Here is a 24,680-nt window from a genome sequence, read left to right as displayed (position 1 = left end):
TTTTGGCAGCGTGCCCTCAGCTTATAGATATTTAACGCAAATATTAAAGTAAAATGTGTGCATTTGATTCGACTCAACTGAAGAACGCATAGTGTCTGGCCTTGTTTTTTAAGACAAATAGTTAACAAGTATGCTTGGGAATGCCTTACAACTGCCATCGTACTTTGTAAATTGACAGTCGATTGTGATTTGGATTTCCTCTTATATCATGAATATATGCAGCAAAACAAAGCTGAAAATTTAAATTTTTAGCAAAAACCAACATGATTTCACGTTTCAGAGTTTTTCTAGCCGTGAATATTGATTAACGAGATTACAATAAAAATGAGAAAAAAAAAAAAAAACCTTCGGCGGGTAACAAAGAGCGATGCAGGGACATAAACATTCCAAGCAAGAGTGTTCTGTTACCATGGTTATAGCTGTTGCCGTTTCAACGTGACCCGGAGCTAATATGCATTTAGGTAAAAGGCAGAAACATTTTTACCACCAGCTGATAGATCTTAAATGCCGCAAATGAGCCAATCTTACGTCCACCGATGGAAAACATTTCTCAAATTTTGCCTTTCAACGGTAGCCGTTCATTTTCTTTACTACAAGTATTTCAGCGATGAAGGAAATCTATATTCTCTTGAGGAATCAAACAGAATCTCTCAAAATGTCGAACAATTTAAGGAAAACTGGTGTCGAATTCGACAAGCGCGAGTCGATTTGGACTCTATTCTTAGACCATGTTTCTACAACATCTCATGGAATGGACTTTCTCCTAAACGCGAACTTCAAACAGATGCTGGCAAAAGTGTGATTTCGTCTTTTGAAATCAGGTCAGCAGGTCAATTTAGTCGTTTCAGCATTCAAACAAAAACTCGGAATGGTAAACTGAAGCGCATTGGCGGCGACTCTTGGCGTGTGTTACTCCGCGGTCCCGCCACCGTATCACCTACAATGTTTGATCACGGAAATGGGACATACGAGTTTTTGTTTCTTGCTATGGACCCAGGGATCTATAAGTTGGATATCACCCTGGACTATAGCCTTTGTGACGGATACCGTGATCCACCGAAAAATTGGTTCATAGTAGGTAAGAGATATGTTTGGAATATAATTGAAAGAAACTTCTTGAGGAAGTCTCGTTCGCGATGTGAATTGATGCTTCAATACATATTGTGGGTTGGGATTAATACGTAAGAATAAAGACGAATATAATTTAAGATAAATTAATGCAAAATAGCTGCTCTTAAATGCAACTTGGAATTAAGAAGGAAATCTAACAAAAGCGGATTTCATTTCAAGAGGAAAGTGCTTCACTGTTGATTTGTATAAGATTCACAGACCTGACGTCATCGAAGATTATAGCGGTAATTTGATAAATAGAGAATGATACATGGGCGCGCGTAGATATGGAATTTCTCTTCGAGTGTTCAACTAAATTGCTCACGAGTGAGCGCAGCTAACAAGTGGAATACTGGTCGCTTAAAGTTCAGATTTAGGCAGCAGTTTCCTGCGCCAGGAAATGTTCCCAAGGAAGTGGATCGGTCGTTTATGTGATCACTGAAGCTAAAATGAACATCACAAAATTTCAAGAAAATAAATCTAGCTATCAAGAATTCCTCAATCTTAGACAAGGCCTGTTTACCATTCTAAAACTCAACCATAGATGTTCATAGTTTTGACCACTGGATTACAACACTAGCTGTTTGTAAAGCACCTTACTACATGAATACGACACCTTTCGTTCATACGATCCATTTTTCATGGGCAGCGATCTCATTAATTGATGAGGTCTACTATTTCATCTTTTCGTATTGAACCGTTTGTCTCTTTTTCTTTTATTAAATTTTTTTGAAAGGGAATTCTCAAGGCAAGATGCAAAAAGACGGGACATTAGGCGTTAACCGCGCGAAAGATGACTATCTTCTTCAAGTGTTCCAAAATGGCAAGCTTATTATGATTAACATCCCGCTGCCAGAGGATAGAGGTAAGTGGAATCGTGTTGTTCGGATTGAGTTAACGTTTTCAACGATGGTTTTCTTTTTGTTTCGAAAACTTAGAAATGGGCCGGTTATTTGTGGGGGACAATGCATTTATTATTGCACTTTATGGAACTAGTCATTATTTTCACCTGATGGGTAGGGGATCTGAAGATTTCGGGATCACATGGTTTTCAGGGGGAGCAGAGGGGGGAATCAGTTGTCACTAACAGAGTATAGAGGGGACTATAAAGAATTGACTGACAATGACGGGGTAAGGTCAATAGAATTAAACGAGCTTTAAGGGGAAAGGGGGAGAAATCAGGTAAATTTCATTGAGATATAATCACAGTCAAAGTCCTCCTACCCCCTCCCCTCCCCCAGACGGTAGATAACGACCGTACCCTAATCGCACTTGAACTTATTCATTGCAAAGATACGCTTTACCGCAGAACTCTGCTTGTTATGACCATCTATACGAACAGCTATCAACTGCACCGTTTCAAATACAGTACAAGTAAACGTATTTACGCCTGTATGTATTGCAATGTTCCAATCCTTTCCGGCTTCTTATTGGTTCTGCATGTAGGAGCATTCCTGATAAATCAGTTACCAGACCGCCCGTGCCTCTCCGCCAAGTTTAACTTGTCTTGCGGCATGGATTGTAAATTTATGTGGGATGGATTCGGCCGCTGGCTCGGGACAAAGTGGAAGCCATATCTTACAGGTATATTTCGAGATTCTTAGATTTTGGCATCTAGGCAGAACTTGAGTTTTGGGTGTTACTCTCGTCAAGGGCTCAATGTCGAGTATACACCAACAGATTTCAGTCGACGAACAAATGTTCAAATGGATCAAGTGTGAAATGCGAGTCGTAAAAAATTTATAAATTGAAAGTAAGGCTACCGGAAGAATAGTGTCACAAAAGACAAATGGAAGCTGAAAGACTGTAACTTCAAGGAGGGTTGACAGAAAGAAGAACAAAAAGTCTGAACACTGAAACGGTAGTGATAAGTCAAATTTCGGAGCTGGTGTAATATTGTCTCGGTTGCCGTGCAATGAAATATTTTTAAATCGACTGAGGGGTGTCGAAATAGAGAAGCAATAAAGAGCCCTCTACGTAGACGCATCAAGGTGAGGAGGTACCGATCATTTGATTTACCGCTGAGCTGTACGATTTGCATACTGCTCCTGATAATAAATGGCGTTATTCTCATGATTTATATACGGTTGGCCCTGCGAAATCTCAAAGGAAACAAGAACTGAAGTTCTGGTAAGCTCTAACTATTTGAATTATTTTCAGGAGTAAAAAGGCATAGAAAGCCGATGAAATCGAGTATCACAGCTCCTAAGCTGGAAAAACTGTGGATTTACGGAGACTCGCAGGCCGAAAGACTGCATTTATCAATAAAGGATGGACCACTTTGCAAGGAGATCTTTAAATCTTGTAACCTGAGTAAAATGTGGGTTTACCCTTACAGCGGCCAGTTCCCAAAATGGGATGATGAAGACTTTGATGAGTCCATAATTCTCGATAGTCTCAGGAGTGTGGTGGAAAGACTGGATATGAGCCAAAACAATGTGTTAATTTTGAATCTTGGACTGCATTACATGGAGAGCATAAAACTGCAAGATTATAGAATACTTCTTTTGAAGGTCATTGATCTATTGAACGAAAGAAATAAAGATACAGGCGAACTGAAGCATAAGGCCCGTGTTATATGGAAAACGTCCACTTCTATTAGTAAGGAAAAGGACACTGGAAGTCAGCTAACAAGTGATCGCAGAAGATTTCTCGCTTTACCGGTAAGTTAGGGGAACGTAGATATTGCCGTTGACGCTTTCAAGTAGTTATTTTGTGTGTTGAGTTTTTCCAAAGGATCATCAGCCGGTAAAAAAAGTCGGTTTTTCCGCCGGTCATTTTGTTATTTCATGCTTTATTCTATTACGCGCCCAGTTTAAATTCACTCTCTTTCCATTTTCCCACAAGATTTGAAGATTAGTTTTAAGGAGAAGAATTCAAAATGCCTTGAGAAATGTGGCTTAAAATTTTTTCCTGAGTTTGGTATTTTTTGGTTTGTAAACTTTTACTTTAAAATGATTAAAAGCTCGAATACAGTTCTTGAAAAACTCTCAATCAAGCCTTATCAGTATTATTATTACTTATAACATAAATTACATAAAGCGCGCGCTCTGATTGGTCAACTCAGTGTGCGCTGCTGACGTGAGCAAATGTTTCGCAGGAAATTTCTTTTTATGTTATAAAACAAATGGTAAACACCACAAGAACCCAAAGTCACTCTCAGCTATCACCTCGAGCGACTCTTATGCTTCTTTCGTGCTTAGCAACCTTCCGCATGCATCCATAACTCAATAGTGTACCCGGTGGTTTTTACCATTTGTTAATAATTTTTTCACTTTGCAGCGTGTGGCACTCTACAATTCTTTTGCAACCTCCCTCATGTGCCAGGCTGGCTTAGAGGTGCTTGATGTTTACCCATTTACCAGGTCCTACCCAGGAGGTACCGGAGGACCCGAGGTTGCGTGGTACAAAGAGCGTGATATTGTGCATTTCAAGTTTCGTGTTATGAAACCTGTCGAACAATTTCTGGAAGATTACTTTCTGGGAAAAATAGCATTCCCTCTCAATTTTGAGAATTACGTGTTTTCATAGCGCAATGATTGTTGTAATGTAAAGCCTTTTGATAAAGAAATGTTTGCGCCATAGAAAAACCACGACGGCGCTAGCACACTTTGCTCACTAGTTAACAATTATTCACAGAAGACAAAGTGAATATTGTTGACTAATCCCCAAGAAGAAGTCGATGGGATTATTTATTATGGGTTGTACCTGTCGCACTTTGTAATAAAATTGTCAAATTTTGTAATAACACTTGTCGCACCTTATACCAACGACAAGCCTTACTTGCTCTTCGTTCGTCAGATATGGCCTGTATTTAACTTAGCTTGTTTGATAATACAGCATCAAAAGCATAAAAACTCTCTTTGTTGTCTAGATAGACTTTACAATTAATTGTGTATTTTAAGTTATAGACAAAGAAAAAAGTCTTTCTCTCGCCAAAATGACAAATTTGGGCGTTTTATCTCCAAAACAAGGCGAGCTTTATGATAAAAATATTCCTCTAATTAGAGTAAACGTACATGGAAATTTTTATGATTTCACGACAGAGCAATCCAGTTATCTGATCGGCCAATTGAGATTTCATTTAAAATAGCTGACGCTATTAAGGATGACCCAATAAAGCGTCTCTACGTCATTTGTAGGCCGATTGTCACTCACGTGTTTGTGTTCGTTCATATTTACGAATGGATGACCCAATAAAGCGTCTCTACGTCATTTGTAGGCCGATTGTCACTCACGTGTTTGTGTTCGTTCATATTTACGAATGGATGACCCAATAAAGCGTCTCTACGTCATTTGTAGGCCGATTGTCACTCACGTGTTTGTGTTCGTTCATATTTATGAATTTGATATATTTTTGATGCATTAGAATTAAAAAAACACATGCAAAAATAAAATAAATGGCTTTTAAAAACAGCAAATAATATATTTTACATGATAATGCAAGAAAGCTCATTTTGAACTTCTTCATAACTTTTTATCCCTATTTCATCGCAATGACAAGCTCCAAATCAAGAAGGATTTTTTTATGCAGTTTCACCAAAGTCTATCATCTTGAAATACACATTTACTTCCAAACAAACGGCCTTCTTAAAATATGGCAGCAAGAAATCGCATCTAAAACAAAAAATATTGTTTAGAAAATGATTTTTTATCCTAATAAGATGCATCAATTCACAAATCTAGCGTTCATCGTTCTCGATTCTTAAGTAAAGAATTTCAATATGCTATTATCGATACATGTAGAACTGTTGCTGTGCAAGCCTAGTAATCTTTTTCGCTAGTATTACAAGTAAATAGTAGAAAACAGGTAAAGACAAATCCACAATGAAGAAAATCAATTGATTCTGTCCGTACAGACAGGTGATGTTTGTTTTATGACAGCTTTCTTTCAATAAGCGAAAAACTGTTTCTAGCACTTAAATCATAAGCTGTCATTAAATACCACCTTTGTCGAAATTGCTCTTTCAGGCCTGACAGATCGTCAAAAGTTTAGCTTTCGTTTGAAATTTTAGCGGAAGAAGGTTTCATTACTTCATCGAAAGTATAAAACAACTGACGTTTCGCTAAGCTTGTGATTGATCCTGTTTCGTCGAAGTTTGACGTAGCTGGGAAACAGTTCGTGGAAAACTGTTTTCTTTTTCACAGTACATCATTACAAGACAACTCGAATGAGTACCTTATCATTAATTAATGCCACGAGCGTCCAGAATCCAAACGACACTCACAAATGGCAACGGTCCCATTATGTCCTTCTCCACAACATTCAAGCGCCTTCCATTCTTCTTGCTGTAGTGATATTACTTGGCAATTCTCTTGTCATCACATCTTACAAGATTAACGGGCGACTGAGAACTCGAACAAACGCGTTCCTCGTCAGTTTAGCCGTGTCAGATTTTCTAGTTGGAAGTATATCGATGCCGATGTGGATCTACAATCTTATCATAGTCGATAATGGATCCGTTGCTTTTAAAGCCGTTTTTAAAACTTTCGATGTCTTTTCAGCGCTGGCTTCTATTTACCATTTAACTGCTATAAGCATCGAACGTTACATCGCCGTTTCTCGACCGTTTTATTACAAAAGTTTACCGTCCTTGTTTCAACGGGCAATGATAACATCTGCATGGCTTGTCGCCATCTTGTTGGCTTCCTTCTCGTCTTTTACTATGCCGTCTGTTCTTAAAATCCCTTGGAACAGTCGAGTATATGCCACTGTTATGTTCATTATCGGTTTCGCAATTCCCGCCGCCATTATATTTATTATGTACGTCGGCGTTTTTTCAGTCGCGCGCTCTCTCCTTCAACGCAACCCACACTACCCCCCTGGGAGTCGAGTAAGCAATGGAAGCCTAATGAGCCAATATTATCAAGGAGAGAGAAAAGTGGCCATCACTGTGGCATTCATCACAGGTTTGTTCATTGCTACCTGGGTACCATTTTTTATCGTATCTATCACGGCTTCCTACTGTCTTCACTGCCTTCCTTCGTCGCCAAAAACTTTCACATGGCTTATTGTCATTGTTAAGGGTGCACACTATCTGAACAGTGGTGTCAACCCACTGGTGTATGCTCAACGGGACAGTGAAATGAGAAGAACATTTCTTACACTGTTAGGATTTAAGCGCGTCACTCGTCATAAGAGCGCCAAACAGGAAAGGCCCTGGGGAATCAAACAACTGACCGGCCGCACCATACAGTGCTATCATTTAGGTAGTTCCAATGCTGCGCAGTATCATGTGAGTGGTACGGTTAATGAATTTTTTACCAAAATTACTGAAAAGCATGTGGAAGTCACTGTAACCTGAGGGATCCTGAATGAACTGCAGTCCAGATCCAGGAGTTCTGTTCAGGCCGTTATGTCATGTTCCTGAGCAAGACAGTTTACACTAACCGTGCCCTTCCTCGTCTAAGGGTATGAATGGGTTCTCGCAAGCTGTTTACCAGGTGATAATTCCAGAGGGTCAGCCCCAGTGGACAAGCATAAACGCTTAGTTTAATATCAAACGAGACCTAGAGGCCCGGTACCTTGAACTTGGTTCGTTTGAACGTGTCAACCACAACCTTACCCGGCGGTTGACAAGTAGCATGTACTTGTGCGATCCAAAACTTGCCGACAAATGATACGTGAACGTTACAAATCAGACTCTCGGGCTGCCCGAATAAAAACGAAAGATAGTCGAACAAAGTCCCTTTTGCGTCATTGGAAACGCACAGAGCTTTCCAAACTCATTGCCGTAAAAAGGTTATACATGCTAAAATATTTATGAATTTATCTCTCTGAACGGAAATCTGGAGCTAGCTTGTTCTGCCCGTTTGATCTGTTGAACACTTTCTTTTTAAGAAAAGCGACGAGACATGCATTCTTCATTCTAACACAATTTTTATGTATTTGTAAATGGGGGTCTGAGGTTTATTTTCTTTTTTTAGGATGTGTTCATGAATATAACATTTATTACGCTGATTCAACTCCACCTGCCTTTTTTACCGAGTGCTTCTTAATTAAACTGCGCTGACGATTTCAATGACCTCCAGAAAATGCTGTTAAATGCAATCTTATGTGAGAGCAATTCATTGGAAATCTAAACTTCTTCAATTTATCATACAATAAACTAAACTTTTGTATCAAGAACTACTTTATTTCGCCAGCGTGAAGATAAGTCGAATGTCTCAAATTTTACATCCCCTTCTCTCCAAAACAAAGCACTCTTTCTGCATTGAACATCTCACCCACCAGGGCCGTAGCTAGCATGAGGCAAGACGAGGAAATTGCCTCGTCTTAATTTTGGCCTTTTTTAATATTTTTTCTTAAAGATTGACTTTTCTGAAGAAATGAAAATGCCACGGAAAATCCTTAAAAGAGCATTTATAAACCTCTAGATTTCAAAGTTTTCTGGGGGGCATGCCCCCAGACCCCTCTAGCGGCTCGCGCCTTCGGCGCCCGAAACTTGCCTCGTCTTGTCCTGAAATCTGGCTACAGCACTGCCCACGCAGCATCCACTTACAAGGATGTCGAAAGAAACGACAATCTTTGTCTTTCGATCAGATTTCAGTTTGCGTTCAAAAGCAAGTTGTTGATTATATCCACTTGCCTACATCCAGCAAAGACCCTTCCACAAACAAGTGGGAGTAAGAAGTTTACCGACGTAATCAAATTCTACCAAACACATCATCCGATGCGTCAGTTGCCGCTTGCGAAAGTTACTTAGCTTGCCTTGGCTGACATGTTTACACTGATGCAGGTCTTCATGTCTTTGCAAAAAAAAAAAAAAAAAAAAGAAAGAACTCTATCTTTGTTCGTGAGGCCAATAATTGAATTAGAAAGATATTCCAATAAAGCACAGAGCTAAAAGGTGTTTGAGCGAGTAAATAATAAAAGCACGGCTATCTAAAAGAGTCCTTTTGGTTTCATCCCCAAAATGAATCATTCCTTCTCGGAGGAAAGAACACTCATTAGTTTTTTCTTTCTTCATTAATGACACATACATTTCAAAGACTTAGTAAATATAAATTAAACCTGAATACGAAGATGTTTGAATCATCGTGGAAGCAAGGTGACATTCTTTAAAAGCTAAGCGTTTTAGGATGTATTCTTTTACCCTGCACCCTCGATTCCGGAGACGTTTGAATCCTCATGCATTGAAGATGACATTTTGAAAGGCGTTTATTAAAGATGTTTTGTTTTACCTCGAAATTTTTCCCACTGATCAACAAAAGAAGACCTAAATTCTCTACACCGATGACTTTGTTATCTTGATAACTAGGCTTGAAAAATCGTTTCAAGTTTAATAATCAGAACCTTGAAAGGGTGACATCTTTCAACTTGGACGAAAATTTTCAAATGTAATTATAGTGAAAACTTTATTTGGTCTTATTTTCCAACTAACACGTTTTCATCGAAAATTTCATAATGACTCAAGCATATTCCAAAATGCCAAGTACACAAATTTAATCAGTAGATCCATTATGGAAAAAAGTTATTATTTTCACAATTATCCTAAACTAATATTTAAAGCATACACAAACCAGAAGACAATGGAGATGATGAATTTGGGTCTATCCGAGCAGAAAATTAATAGTTTTTTTTTTCAGACAATTCTCCTACTTTAGATTAAAAAAGCCATAATGAAGGTCGTTATCACTGAGAACGGGAATTAATCATGTTTGACAGACCATCGAGAGCAAAGCTTTTGGTTTAACTTTTTGAGGGATTTGAATTAATTTTTTGCTGAAAGCAAACTTGGAACAAAGAAAGAAAGACGTTCACTGCTGCCAAATGGTAAACATCTTATCGGCAGTACGGTTCTTTTGAAAATTGAACTGAACTGCGGCTGATATATGGGAAGTTATGACAAATTACATATATTTCATTATATACCGGGCAGGAGATCTGTGTGGGGAAAAAAAAAAGCTGTACGAGGTATTTCCCATACGAAACGACTTTGACCGGTGAATGATATTTTTAATTTACTCCATTTACTCCAATTCACTCTCTTTACCAGTCCTTCTCGTCGCGTAAATGCGAGCCCACAGATACTCTGGGAAACGCAGCACTATAAACACATCACTTTAAGCGCGGGGAAATTTGCAAGTGTAACCCCTACCTATGATGTGTTATAATCATACTGCGTCTGAGAACGGGACGAAAATGGGGGGAGCCTCTTAAAATGGGAGGAGCCTCTTAAGTGGAGTGGTGTTTTGCAAGGCTAGCTGAATTAGTGATACATTGAATTAGTGGTGCATTGGCACACAATACCCAGCTCTTGACAGGAGTGCGGTGGGTAGTAAATTATTCACGAGGACTCACTAGAAACTCATAGAAACTACATGGCATAAAGCTACAACCCCGGGAAAAACTGTTAAGACATTTCAATGCGATTTTTAATTTCCCGCCATGCAACAATCGTTTCCAAAAGGAACAAACTTGGCCCCCTCCCCACCACTGGTATAATGTTGTTGGGGCTTAACAGCTCAAGCATGCATTTCTTGTATTACCGCAAACAACATTGCAATAGGTGAGGGGGGGGGGGAAAATATTTAAATTTGCGACGGGAAGCATTTTTGTCAGGGGGAGTGCAAAAAGTAGGTATTTTTGTAATGTGTCTCAACGGGTTTTGTCCGAGGTTGAAGGAGACGATTCCCTTCTAAACAACGCAGAAGTGTTAAGCAAGGTCCCATTTTTTCCAGAATATTGACATTCGAGATCGTAACAACTATTGCCCTCTCAAAGAAAGCAGATATAGTGATATTTCATTTATGTGACTTCAGAAAATGGTAGAAATTGCCACTCGCATAAGGTTTAGCAGCTTAAAAAAATTGATTTTCGTCAATACTTTTAGGTCGTAAAACGTTGTTGAGGCAGTGTTGAGTTCTAGATTAAATAGTAAATAGTTTTCCGTTTGGGTTCTCGTTCTCAGATCATGAAAATTGTGATGATATTACGTGGCTGTTTTGCAGAGATTGGTTGGAAATATGCCAAGTTTTAAAAAGTACGGGCAGAGCTAATTTTCTGCTTATCCAATTTATTTTTTCGCCACGTCCCCGCCCGTTGCTGTTGCCGTCGTCGTCGTCGTGGTTTGCCCAAAGTTTCTACTCTCATTCAGGGGGTGAGAATGCCGGACAGTTGCTTCATTATAATGAATTATTATTCTTTTAGAGTTTATTATCATATGCACACCCTCGGCCACTCCCTTGGTACTCTGGTGTTCCGTCAGTGTTGCTCTGTTGTGCTGTTGCTTTTCATGCCAGAATCCGTAAGGATTATGCATTTTGACAAGGCCGAATTTGGATTAATTTTGAAAGTGCAGTGGTAGTCCGCAAGGAATTGCTTCTCCTCTGTTGAAAGGACGAGTAACATGTCTAAGACTCAAAAGTCTTAACAATGTCACTCTCTTTTAGTGGTCACGAAGAGCACACACAGATGGGTTTACACCACTGTTCAGGTTGTGCTAGCACAATCAGGCTAGGAATCAGCTAGGCGGGTGTATTTAGCGACGAAAGAAGGCAGCGAAGACAGAAGGTAGCCATCATTGATATATATGGTAAAAAAGGCACCCAATCAGAAACGAACAAACCTGTGATAGGTGTAACAGTGATGGTGACTTTCCTCTCCCCTTGATAATATTGGTTCATCAAGCTTTCCTTCCTTGAATGGGGATGTTGTATTAATGCTATATTGCTGTCGTCTGAAGAAACTTATAGTGAATGTTTCACAGATCTTCTCCATTAGTTGGAGTCGGAGCACTCTTCAGGTGAAGATAGACAGGAAAGTGAAGTAAAAGATGAAGAATATGGAGAAGCGTCGAGTTTTTATTTTGAAAATGTCCACCGCTGATCGAAATTCGTAGATGTTTTGATATTGGTGCATTCATGCATATCCACAATCCAAAAAACATCCTTGTATCTAGCTTGCAGCTAAAAGAAATGAACTGGAGTTCAGATCTTTTCGCCACGTTTTAAAAAATATCAAGAATTTGGCTTTGAATCTCCCACGCATTTTCGTTCAGTTTGGGAAAGACTGACTACCAATGTGCTGAGTCTAATTACGAAATTTGTGTTTTTGTCGGCTTCCATGAGAAATGGTGGCATTTTCCTTAAGACCTAACTCACGAAAGATTGTCACGAGAGACAAATTGAAAGATGTTTTTTGAACGTAATCTAGTATGGTTTGTCATCAGATCGTCATACTTTCTTTCTGTAGAGAACATGGGTAGATGTGTCAAGTGAGAATACTGCTCACATATCTATAGTTCCTTCAGAGAATACACACAAATGATAGTAAATTGATAAATAAATGAATAATCTAGCTATGGACATTGGACAATGGGTGGCTCTTCTTGTCCACTGCTTCCAGATCGGAATGTTGGTTTTGCGAAGGGAGGAAAACCTGAGGACCCAGCGGAAAAAAGCCCTCGGAGCAAGGATGAGAACTAACAACAAACTCAACCCACATGTGACGCCAGGTCCGGCAATCGAACCTGGACCACAGCGGTGGGAGGCGCCTCTAGACCAAACGTTTGACCAGCTTGTTGTTAGTTTTAATTACTGACGGATATTTGCATGCGGTAAGCATTTATTCACTGCTTTTTTTTGGCGGCCAGCCTTTATCTGTTATTCACGCCTACACTAGCTAAATTCTCGTAAAACGAATTGCTGATGGTTCTCCAATAATAACGTGTACTTTTCCATAATTTGAACGTGCCTTTTTTCAGATACATTAAGTTTTCTTCAATTTTGTCAAAAATATTTCAGGGTTAAGGTCAAGGAAACCATCCTAAAGAACATTTCAAATGATCGCAGGTTGGAAGATCATGCTTTTTATCATTCTGTTTCTTCGAAGATCAAAAATTGAGAGCATTTAACAATGCTGTCCCAAAGTTGATTTGATAAGCAAAACATGTGAATAAATTTACCTCACTCTCAGAGAGACCTAACATCATGCAGTGGCGATGGGAAAGTGCTTTATTATGAAATTTCGATCACGATGCTGATCAATAAAAAGAATCTGAGGTTTTGGGTTACCTATTTAAGAAAATCATCCATTCAGCTTTAGTGATTTCCAGATAACTGCGTTAAACGCTGTTAAGTAACGGGAATATTCTTTTTTTAATATGAATGTATTCTGGTGATTGTCATAAGTAAAATCGCAGAGCCTGTTGCGATCCAATTGGCTGGTGTTGTTGATATAAGATTTGACAACGGAGCCTGTTTGTTAGCAATAGTAACTCGAAAACAATTGCAAGCAATTTCGTTCAAATTCTGTTTTAATCACCAAAGTATTATCATGGTAATAGAAAAACCTTCGAACAAACAGGAGTGCTCTTTAAAATGACAGTGTGCACATCTCGACTGGAATAGTTTTTCTCAGAATAGGGCTCGTCAAATATTGTAACATCCAACTAAAGAAAAACACAGATAAGTGTTCCTTACAGGTAAGTTTGCAATTCTTCATCAAAAGCTTATTTGAATCAAGTGAAACTAATAGCATCGAAAGGTTACTTCACTTTTACGAACGACCTTGTCTTTCCTCGCGAAATTGTAATTTAACTTGGCCAATACTCCTTCTTTACACTCATATTTTTAGAAGGCAATTTGACTTATTTGATATTTACCTGACTTATATCAAACACGGGCACCAACGTCTGCAAAACATTTAATATATTTTTTCGATGGCTCATACATAGGTTCTGTCATTGTATGGCAAGAGAAGCTGTACATATTAAAAGTGTGCCTTTGCTAGACTGGACATATATAAATATTTTTTTTAACGCAAAATTAAAAATTCATATTTAAATACTGAGCCTAAGTAATTCCCCATATTTTGAAGAATTTTGATGATTATCCTATACTTAATTTTCTCGAACGTTTCAGACATAGTGGCAATATGCATGATTTTTCCTCTCTATCACATATCAAGACCGACATGACAAATCCTTGTTTTTCTGTGCCTCTTCTCGGGTGAATTTGCTTAAAATGTTTTCGCAGAAAAATCAGTACTAATGGAAACGAAATGAAAACGTATATAAAAGAGACAGACTTTTCCATTAAGTTATCCAGCGAATTGTGTCAAGTCTTTTGACTCAATGATGTGAGAATTATTCGAAAAAGTTGTCGAGTCATTTTCAGATAATATGACGTGAAAATTTCCTTTTGACAAAAACAGAATCTTTTCAAGCTGCAAGAAATTAGGCAATTTATGAGGGTATAAATTTCTCGCGTTTGGCAATACCATTTCCTTTTAATAACCTAACTGACAAAAATCACCTTAAAGGTTTTATGTGTTTGTTTAGTTATTGTCAAGTTTGACAGTCGGACAATAGGACGCTATTTAACTTTTTTTTTTTTTTTACCGGAGTTTAAAACTCACTTTACCCGAGTTGTCAATTTAATTTATGCCTCGTCAAAATTCCAAATTGCGGAAAACATTGCGATGTGTCACATCTAGATAATACTCTAACTTTAGCGCGTAATAAAAAAATGCATTAGCCTTCAGATTGATCTAAAAATTTCCACATTTCTTCGTAAATCCCTGCTACTATCAGATTATTGATGAGCTGGAGCAGGTTGAGCTTGAGATTAAATTATTCCATCTTTTGAAAATAATTACTAATAAAACTTTAGCTTGCACTGATGGAAGGAAGAAGGATCCATTTTAAGTCAGACGATAAAAGCGAACGATGATATTTTTCAGGGGGTAAGCTTCTGAAGAAGCTTTGGTGCTGCGTTGGTGGAGATAATAAAGGTAATTTTGTGTCATCAACTGAGTTGATAATGAAATTGGCTACCGAAGTTGACGTTTCGAGCTTCCGCCCATCTTCATAACGAAGATGTTTTTATTCAGACAATCAGTGCTTAACGATGACATACAATCTATGACTTTGTGATCGGAATTTCGAACTGGTCCTGTTTATATTGATCCAACCATGCATCGTATCAGGTTATGTGATTATCATCCACAGGAGGAAAGTGTTAAAACTCAAAAACCACCATTTCCATTACTGCGAAAAATTATTCCATCGATAAGCGTGGTATCACTGTGGAAGCAATTTGTTGAGGATGATCTCGCTACCCTAGTCAGTCTGCGATACATATGACAAGAGATGGCTCGAATTTAGAATAGTAGATATGGCCGGAAGTTCCTTTTTCTGAGTATGCTTTAGCATTGAATAATGCCTTTAAACTCTTGGCATTTGACCTGTTGCGCAAGAAAATTGAAATTCTGAACCCTAGAGTTCTACAATCGAAATTGTGGCTAGCATAAAACAAAAGGAAATAACAAAAAGATTCGGTACGTTTCATAATGAAGAGCTCTAAGACCAAGAGTGTCCTAATATTATAATGTTGTGCAATATGAGGGATTAGCGGATGCTATATTGACAAACTTCACTCAAATTCTGTCAATCCACTGTAGCTGGCCATCAATGAAACAGAATGTCATTAAGCTGGTGTTGTTCTTTTCTAGCTTTTGATCATATGCAGCGCCACCACAAAATATTTCTTCGTATATAAGTTAAGAATTAAGATTATTCTTCGTTCTATCTGATTATTGTTTTATAAAGGAAACTGCATAAAAATCTTAAAACTGCAACGAAAAAAGAGTTTCTTATCTAGTAATGCATTCAATCAAATGGTGATTGGAAAAGAATGACGGCTTTTCCCGATAATTTGCATTTCTAAAGCCTTGCCAACAGCGCGGGCAGCTGTGTACTCCTGCGAACGGGAATTGATTAAAAGCAAGGCAAACCATTTCTTTTGTAAATGGAGTATATTTTTGATTGTGTTCGCATAAAACAAAGCATGGAGGCCAATTTTGTGAAGGGGTGTTTATCATTACTTGAAAAGCGAAGACACTCGAGGACGTGATAAACGTTGAAGTGAAATTGATCGTTCAATTTTTCAGTCTTGTTGGTATAAGGTTTGGGATTGTTTTCATAAGGTGACCATCAGTTTCCCTCTTTGATGATTAAATGTGTCCTTTTCATTGTGGCAGTGTGAAAAAGATCATTAATAGGCTTCTATGTTTTTAGAGCAAACCCGACGAATTTGTGCAGTTTTGTCCTTTGTTCTTTGCAGATAACGGAACACTTGTCAGAAGAGTTGGTCTTTATCATATTCTGAATGAAAACAAGAATCCTTAAGGCTAGTTCTGCAACACTAACAACGTCAAAGTCAACTTTAAAACTCCAGTTGCGGATTTGTGGACTTTTTCAAATGAAGGTCATGATGACGATTTTGCGAGTGTAAAGCATATTTCCATGTAGGTGGCAATGTCTTTCATTTAACAGAGAGATCTTAAACGATGGTGCTTGAAATGTCTTGGAGCTCAGCTCTCCAGATATTATTTTGCGTAGCCCTCATGTTTGTGATCATAACTGGAAATTCTTTTGTAGTGGCGTCGTATTTTTCAAACGTTAGACTTCGCACTGGTACTTACACATTTCTGGTAAGTTTGGCTATATCGGATCTGTTGGTAGGATGTGTGTCTCTGCCTCTGTGGATATATATCAGTCTGACACGCGTACAACATGGACCTCTGTCTACGTTTTTCCTCTCCTTCGACATCTTAAGTGCGCTGGCTTCAATCTTCCACCTGACAACCGTTAGTCTGGAAAGATGGCTTGCCATTTCGCGCCCGTTTATTCACGAGGCGCTCTCCACGGCACACTACACAATAGCTTTATGCGGCGTTTGGACGACCGCTTTAGCGATAGCTGCGATTCGACCTGCTTTGGATAACTCTTTGAGTAACATAAAGAATAATCCGCACAGGATTTACACTCCGTTTTTGACGTTCGTTGGTTATGTTGGGCCAGGAATTCTCGTCAGCGTCGTCAACATTTCCATTTTCAAGGTGGCTCGGACGCTGATCTCTAATCTCCCAACGATAACAAATCAGGAAGAAAGCAACAAAATACGCAAGAACGTAAACAAACAACGCCGCATAGCCCTTACGCTGACATTTATGACTGCGCTGTTTCTCGTTTCTTGGTTGTCCTTCTTCACAGTAAGCACTATCTCAGTGTTTTGCAGAGAGTGCTTTCCTTTCCACGAACTCTCGGGTTTTCTTATGTTTTCCAAATGGCTTCAGTATAGTAACAGCGCTATGAATCCATTGGTGTACGCCTTCCGCGACTCAGAACTGCGAAAAACGTTTGTGAGGCTTCTAGGCCGGTGCGGGCGCGGAGCGACAATACGACACGCTCTTCGAGTGGCTCCTATGAACATGACCTTGAACGAAGGAAGCACGAGATTCCGCACTTGTCCTACAACAATGCTCAACGAAACCCAAGTTTAATTAGAAATTCATCCAAACATTTAAAAACACCAAAGTGTTGTTTATTAACAACTTCCTTAAAAAACTACGTTTGCACGCACAACTTCAGTCGGTGCGGCCAACCGCCGGCTGAAGTGCTTTTGTAAATAAATCATGCATCGGGCACTTGAAGGTTCTTTTAGAGTCGCACATTTTTTCAAAAACTCTAGTAACGATTGTAATATCATTTGATAACTGAAGAATTAAGGGAGTAACACGCCAGGTATTATTTCAGTTTTGTGGATATGCGATTCCTTTGTAAGTTTCAATTTCAACCATCTAGAGATCATGTTGATGAAAATATAATAAGATCATCAAAGGGGACACTTTTTTTAATGAATATCAGGCTTTTGAGGAGAAGAATTGGAAATCAAATAAGAACTTGCCACGACACACGAACTCATTTCATTCTAAATGCAACTTTGTACGGAATAAGAATTGAAGACTCTTTATATCCTCATTGTAATATCATTTCTTATTAATTTATTTTGATATCATGGCATCATCCTGAAGCTTTTTGCGAAAGGTTATGATTTATAGCGCGTTCTGAACTGAAATTCTACCTAAGCTCTAACTGATCGTTCGTATTAGCTAGTAAAAGATTGACAACTAATCCAGTGTGTCATAAAAGAAACTAGCTATAGTTCTCCTTGATTAGTCCAAAATTTCTAGCAATTTCTGATATACAGTTCTCAGAATTTGGTATATTTTTTTCAGCCCAAATGTAACTCAATCGATTAGGTAACAATCTTAGTTCTCAAAACTGGTATCGATGTCAGCGTATCAGAGATGCAGGGAGACGTAGCGGATCAGAGTGGGAGTGAGGGAAGTCAAAAGCTTCTCATTCTAAAACAGACATCGACTCTTTTAAAAAGACCCCATTATCGAAAAAAAAAGGGAACATAGCGTAGCAGTAATAATGAAAATGATGCATGGTCCCTGCAAGATTTTGGTGGGGAAAAAAATCAGCTAGGGCTGAATCAAGAATGTTGTTAGAATAAACCGAATGTAAACAAAGGCAACAGGAACAAAACAGATAAAAGAAATAACCAAAGAAACACAAAATAAATCGACAAAAAAAACAATAAAACAAAGAGAAAAATATCAACAACAAACTAAAAGAATTGTCTTTTCTCTTTTTTTATCATCAGGACTAATTAAAATCCAAAATATTTTGGTGATAATATTATCATCTTCTATTGGTAAATTCGGGCCATGGAACCTGTTGTCAATAACATAATATAAGTGTTAAAGCTATGTACGATCCACCTGATCCTGAAAATGAGATCTTCAGAAAGAAACAAAGTGACTTCCTTTGGAAATTTTCAAAACCAATATCTGCATGATCGATACTTTAAAAAAACTGCATCATCATTTGTTACACACCTTAAAGGGGATTGGCATCAATTCCATGCGGACCAAATATAAACAATATATTCTTGTCTTTCATTTTCGTCGCCGTTTTCTCCCAAATTTTGAATCTAAAAAAAATTAAGCAGCAAATTCTGAAAAAAATGGGTATATTATTGTAGCTTTAGCAAAGTGCACATCTTTTGGTTATAAACGATCACTGAGAAAAGTAATACCAGCATGTAAAGTTATCGGGAATAAATCTCGTTGCAATAAAAAAGACGAAGATTTTAACTTCGATGGTAATTCTCTAATAATTAATTTATGATTCAAATAAAGACCTACCGAACGTCAGATTATTTGAACAAAGTTTAGCAGTTGTTGAATAAAACCGCGCTCTGAACCATCTTCAACTTAACCGAATCTTGAGTTTTATCTAAACATTTATTTTTGTGAACACCGTCGAGAGGGCTGAGAGCCAATAGTGAAAGGAAGTCTATTTAACTAAATCAACCCTTCTATAGAAAAAAATCCTGAGGCCCGGCCACTGGTAGCGTAAAACCGTGGTTCGTGTTAGACCTCATGTGAATAACTGGTCCAAAAAGTTTGAGGAGAAAGCCGTCAAGCATTTATGTTTTTACACTGTAATCAAGCGACTCGTTCAACTTGGTGATGGAAGAACGCTGGTGACGTCCGCGCGAAATGAAACACACGGTTAGGGAGATAATTAATGCTATGATGACACCGCTGACTGAGAAAGCTATGGCGACACTTAAACTGAGTTGAAATGATGGGTGATCTTCGCCTGTTTCAGGTCTCTTGTCGTTGTGATCTGATGACAGAATGAAAAAAGAATGTCGTGAGGAAAGAATTTCTACATATTTTACAATGGTTCATGGCTTTTTTTAGTCTTTTTTGGCGCTTAAAATTAATAAGAAGTATGCCAGGCCCACGCAAGCAAAGGTCTGTTGCATTGTAAAGGCATGCGTTCCGTTGATTAAAATATCAGAGAGTTTTTCGACGTCTCACGTTCATGAAAAATGAATTACGTCAAGAGAGCAAAATAACATTATATTTTATGATTCTTAGATTATCTTTTTAATATTTAATGATTCTTAGATCATCTTTTAATATTGTAACTTGAGATATGTACTTTTATCTTGAGAGAATAAAGATTATTATTTATCATTATTTATTTATTATTTATCATTTTTATTATTTATTATTTTATTTATTAAACGTGATATTATGAAAATAAACCCGGCATACCTTTTTCCTCTCTCTCTACTTCCTTGTAATGATAAGGACCAGTCGTGACGCGATACACCACAGATTCATCAACTTTAACTGCTCGCCGTTTTCGAGCATTAGGGCTGCAATCAGCCGAAGACGGGCATTCACATGCAGAATCTGCAGCATCCGAAAGGCACACCTTAAGTTCACAATGCACATAGACCAAAGCGTTGGCTTCCGCTCCAAAGTAACGGAAAGAATCTACTTGAAAGGTCTCCTGCTTGCTGTTGTTCGTGCAAGTATATGTCAAAGTGTCACCTGAGTCTTGACTGACTGCTTTGTTTCCGCATCTGAATCAAAGATGAGAATGTTGACCATCAAACAAATGAAATGACTGAGAGCGACATAATAAAGCTGTTTTAAGATACTGGGATGAGTAACTGAGTAACCTAACCATGGTTGAATAAATTAAAAAAAAAAAAGGACTTGGGTAACCGCCATTTTGAAAACAACTCGGGAACGTGACTACTACTGTACTGGTTTTGTTCCCAATTGTATGGAAGAAGGCTGCTTAAGAAGTTGTGGCGACACAGGTCAGCGGCCAGCTGCTGAGCTAGATTCAAAATGGCGGCGTCCATTGTCTAAGTTTCATCAATTTCACTTGGAGACAATTCTCGGAATTTTGGATTGCTCTTTGAATTGTCACACTAATTAGAGGTGAAGATAATAAAATACGTTATTCTTTTGTTACCCCGGGAAACCTCAAGAAGGAACCTACCCATTTTGAATGAGTACTACGTTGTTGGCCACAGCATTTGAGTCGTCCGATTCCGATGCGTGACATTGCAAGATGAACAGATCCAGGTTTGGTGCAGCGCTTGATGTTACCACTTGAGCTCGGAAAAATAATGGTCGATTGAGCGCCACTTCGCTGGGAAGAGCAGTTGTAAACTGGGAATTCTCAGAAACGTCAAGGTTGAATATAAAAGCTGCAGTACCTATTTTAGAAAGTAATAGGTATCAGTTTTGCACAGAACGAGGCTTAAATGAATGGAAACTTCAGATTACATTCCCACACAACTTCTGCTCTAAATGTCTGTACATAATCTGATATCATGACCTGATAAAATTTCTCATGTGGAACTTCCTCACGAACAAATGTAGCTAGAAAGCAAATTTTATTTTTCGGTTTTCAAATTGACTGAAAATGATGTGGAGTGTTTTCACCACCTCGTGAAGGCTACATAATGAATGTGGTAATTTGGTATCCAATGTACCGCAAAACACGATGATAGATTCCACACAGGCGGATACTTTACGCAAGCTAACACAACATACCTGAAGAGTTATCACCACGATTAACTATCGGTATGAAGCTGGATGTGACAGTGTCGTTGTTGACATACTCACACACGGCGTCAAATATATGATCAAAGGCCTGGATCGGATCGCTGCCTGAAGGAACTGCACGGATTTCGAAAACGTATCTGATAGAAGTGGTCTTATCTTCGGATTTTGAAGCGCATTCAGCCACTGGCAAATTGGTGTACGTTACAGTCGTGTTCGTGAAGGTCGGCTCACATTCTGCTTTGCTGTTGATTCGCCAGTCGCTTTCGTTGAATGCACTGATGTCAGTTACGTTTGCAATGGTTATAGTTACTGTGTGGTTATCGTTGCAGACAATTGAACTCGTCGACATGCCTGAAGACAAAAAGTAACAGCTATGAAGCTGTATAAATGATTGAAGTAAAACAGGCAAAGACAAAACATTGCAACTGGAATCTCGCGTTTCTAAAAAAGGATGGATAATCAGGTTGATTTAGCGTTTACTATGAAGCCATTTTTTTTACTGCCGGTCTGAAAAGAAGAATTACCATCTCTCCCTTATGTTTATGATTTATTAACGTAAATCAACAACGTTAAAGTGCTAACAGATTGCAAGTTGCCATCGGCGTGGAAATGCAAAAAATATGGATAGGCAATTTTAATTTTGGTCCTCTTCCCCAACGACTGCCGGAACATATTTCTTATTTCCTCTCTCAGTTGGTCGCGTGTGTAATTAACTGTATTCTTTTAGCTCCTTTTTCTCTCTTCACACCAGAAACAGTCACGGTACATAGTTGGATAATGCAAGAAATATCTCTATGGTCTCCAATTTTTCAGTTTTGCATCAGTTATCCGTTTCAATAATATCGACAACATTGAGCAAGTGATTCTTCTGAAATCTTCATTCAAACGGTAAGGTTTGGGCACCTCAATGTCGTCGTGTGAGAGTTTTGTACACGTGTAGAACAATTTTCTAGAACTGTTTGTTTTAGACTTTTCAAGAATCGCGGAATAAACCGAACAAGACTTAGTACCGGGTACTGAGTCTAGTTGATTTTGCGTCATGAATCATTATTTGACAGTGAATGAAATAATTCATTACTGATTATATTTGTGGAACAATCTGAAGTTTGTCTCACCTTTAACTTTGAAGTCAACCAGTAAAGCGAATGCCACGACATGGAGTAGAATCCATTGCCAAGCCATTTGACGCAGAATTCAGCCTTTTCTTAGTGGCTTTACCCAACTTACGCAGTTAAACCTAAGGAATGTTAGTCAAACTGTCACAGTTAGGGAATAGAAGAAATCCTTGAATGTATCTTATATATCGTTATGGCTTAGTTCAGGAGTAAAAGAAAGGAAGAACAAAGAAAACTCTAGATTTCTTGGGTTTTTGTGTAAATTATTACCGGTGTATGGTGCGCTAATAAAACAAAGGAGCTTGGTATAAATATGTTTTGAACCCGACTCGGAGTCATTTAGCCCGGGCCACTTGGCGAGGGTTAAAATAACTCTGAGAATGGCCTAAAACATATTGATGCCCAAGAACATAAACTGTGTTGTTATTATTACCGATTTGAAGGGCATCGATGGAATAAAAATTGAAAATAGAAAAGACAAACCAGTCTGAATAATCACGCGAGAGTGCGAGCGGGCCAAAAACATTTTAACCCAGCAAAATTTATATTTTAGCCTGCAAAATGCGCCATAATCCCCGAAAAAGTTATAATATATAAGGAGATCAATGAAGCGACATGTTTGGTACTCTTTCGACATATTCGTGAAGGTGAAAACAATTTATTCAGCGCTCTTTTACGATCCAGTTGTTTGTATTGTGCAAGCGATGTGAAAGTTAATCTGTTTTATTTCAAACTAATCTGAAAGCATCACGTTTGCGCGAAGCCTTTGTAAAGAAATTAAACCACTGATTTACGTTTGGTTCGAGTTGGTATTCTGTACAATAACCCCTGTATAAAATGTTCTACAATTAGATCATTTTCATTTGAGCAGGAAAAACTCAGCCATTGGAACATAATTGTTATAGACACGAAAGGCCATGTCACTTCATCGTCATCAAGTTTAAAAAATGAATGACTGCAAATCAAAACGAATTTAAAGCTAGAAATCGCTAAAAATTTTGTTGCAGCTGTCTCCGTTGTTTTTTTTTTAAGTCATGGCGTAAAAGTATCTCTGATCATAACATCATTTGATGTTCTCTTGCCGATAGCTAATTTGAATGAATTTTAAACGCTTATGGTATTTCGCATGACGAATGGAAATATGAATGATGTTATCGTATTTTGCAAAGATGTGAGGCTGCCGACTATAGACGACTCATAAACTATATCTTCTTGTTCTGGCTATCAAAAACTTGGCAACGAAAGTAAAAGAAATAAAAGGCAAGAAATTTTCTAGAGCTTGTTGTTTACACGCAAAACGGTTATATTCGACGAAGGCAAATTTCGTTTTCAATGTGTTTGTATAATTCTTTTGTGGACGGCCTAAAACATGAATCAGACACTCACCGTTGTCAGTGTGAAGATGCTAAGGTTTTTAGAGAGAATGTAATTTCGTTAATTACAACAGGATCGTCTGCATACTTCTACTGAGTTGTTTTGCTTGAACCACTGTGACCGCTACGCTTAGGTGACGCTCCGCCTCTTTGATCTCATGCCTTCGAGATGCCGCGCCGTTATCAAAGCGAATCTATAATTTTTTAAGACTTTTTAAGTCTTCTCTCGAACCTTCGTCTCTAAGCAACAGCTGTTTACAAGTACGCAACTACACAAACATTAACGCTTCGCACACAACAAGTTTCGATCACAGCCCCTTCAATGAAGCACACGAACCACAATAGGGATTTATCTCAGACAGTTAAGCAGTTGTGCCTGTGTCGATTCAACCGAAATATCATATCAAAACCTGTAGGGAAGCAATGGTCTGCATCGGCCACGATTTGCCGTGTACCTTTTCCTTCGTTGAGGAGGGGAGGGAAGCCATCCCCAAAACATCCTGACTGCGACTTGTTTTAGCTCCTTCAGCCTTACGCTTTTCATCATTTTTCCGATTTTCAGTGCCACATAAACTTGAAATTTTCAGTATATACAGTTAAGATATTTCTCGTGTAACTACTTGTTATTTTCCTCTTTAATTCAGTTGTTTTACAATTTTTGTTTGCATATACTTTCATTAATCACGATAGCGAAATGAATAATACACTCCTATTCAATTTCGACATCTAAAGAGAAATCATCGCACTCCAACTACTTGGTATAATATTTTGGACTCGTTAGAAACTCTTTTCGTTTAAAATTCATGCTAGAACTTTCTGTGCGGTTCCAAGTGACGTAAG

General features: G+C 38.3%; 4 protein-coding genes across 5 annotated transcripts; 3 read left to right on the top strand and 1 right to left on the bottom strand.

Annotated features, from left to right (window-relative positions):
- The first annotated feature begins 183 nt into the window (after positions 1–183).
- On the top strand, positions 184–5,615 carry LOC111338152 (uncharacterized). Its single transcript, XM_022944617.2, has 5 exons — positions 184–1,078; positions 1,847–1,975; positions 2,557–2,694; positions 3,271–3,773; positions 4,393–5,615. Exons 1-5 carry the CDS (start codon positions 505–507, stop codon positions 4,639–4,641), a joined length of 1,593 nt encoding a protein of 530 aa, XP_022800352.2. The 5' UTR covers positions 184–504; the 3' UTR covers positions 4,642–5,615.
- A 455-nt stretch (positions 5,616–6,070) lies between these two features.
- LOC111338246 (D(1) dopamine receptor-like) lies at positions 6,071–8,235 on the top strand. Its single transcript, XM_022944722.2, has one exon. The coding sequence runs from the start codon at positions 6,282–6,284 to the stop codon at positions 7,413–7,415; it is 1,134 nt and encodes a 377-aa protein (XP_022800457.1). The 5' UTR covers positions 6,071–6,281; the 3' UTR covers positions 7,416–8,235.
- Positions 8,236–13,314: 5,079 nt separating this feature from the next.
- On the top strand, positions 13,315–19,069 carry LOC111335131 (beta-1 adrenergic receptor). 2 transcript variants are annotated; one of them, XM_022941089.2, is made up of 2 exons: positions 13,315–13,538; positions 16,180–19,069. In XM_022941089.2, exon 2 carries the CDS (start codon positions 16,406–16,408, stop codon positions 17,399–17,401), a length of 996 nt encoding a protein of 331 aa, XP_022796824.2. In that variant the 5' UTR covers positions 13,315–13,538; positions 16,180–16,405; the 3' UTR covers positions 17,402–19,069. The 2 variants fall into 2 exon arrangements, with proteins under 2 accessions (XP_022796824.2, XP_022796760.2); XM_022941025.2 differs by lacking the exon at positions 13,315–13,538 and adding an exon at positions 15,806–16,042.
- Positions 18,544–24,026, bottom strand: LOC111335284 (ZP domain-containing protein). Its single transcript, XM_022941200.2, has 6 exons — positions 23,854–24,026; positions 22,468–22,589; positions 21,341–21,703; positions 20,781–21,000; positions 20,039–20,352; positions 18,544–19,601 (listed from the first exon to the last, which is right to left on the bottom strand). Exons 2-6 carry the CDS (start codon positions 22,532–22,534, stop codon positions 19,399–19,401), a joined length of 1,167 nt encoding a protein of 388 aa, XP_022796935.2. The 5' UTR covers positions 22,535–22,589; positions 23,854–24,026; the 3' UTR covers positions 18,544–19,398.
- Positions 24,027–24,680: the final 654 nt, after the last annotated feature.

Source organism: Stylophora pistillata, chromosome 6 (genome assembly GCF_964205215.1).
Source record: "Stylophora pistillata chromosome 6, jaStyPist1.2, whole genome shotgun sequence".
Lineage (NCBI taxonomy): Eukaryota > Metazoa > Cnidaria > Anthozoa > Scleractinia > Pocilloporidae > Stylophora > Stylophora pistillata.
The sequence above is the reverse complement of the archived record's forward strand: the minus strand, read 5'-3'. Positions and strand labels throughout refer to the sequence as shown.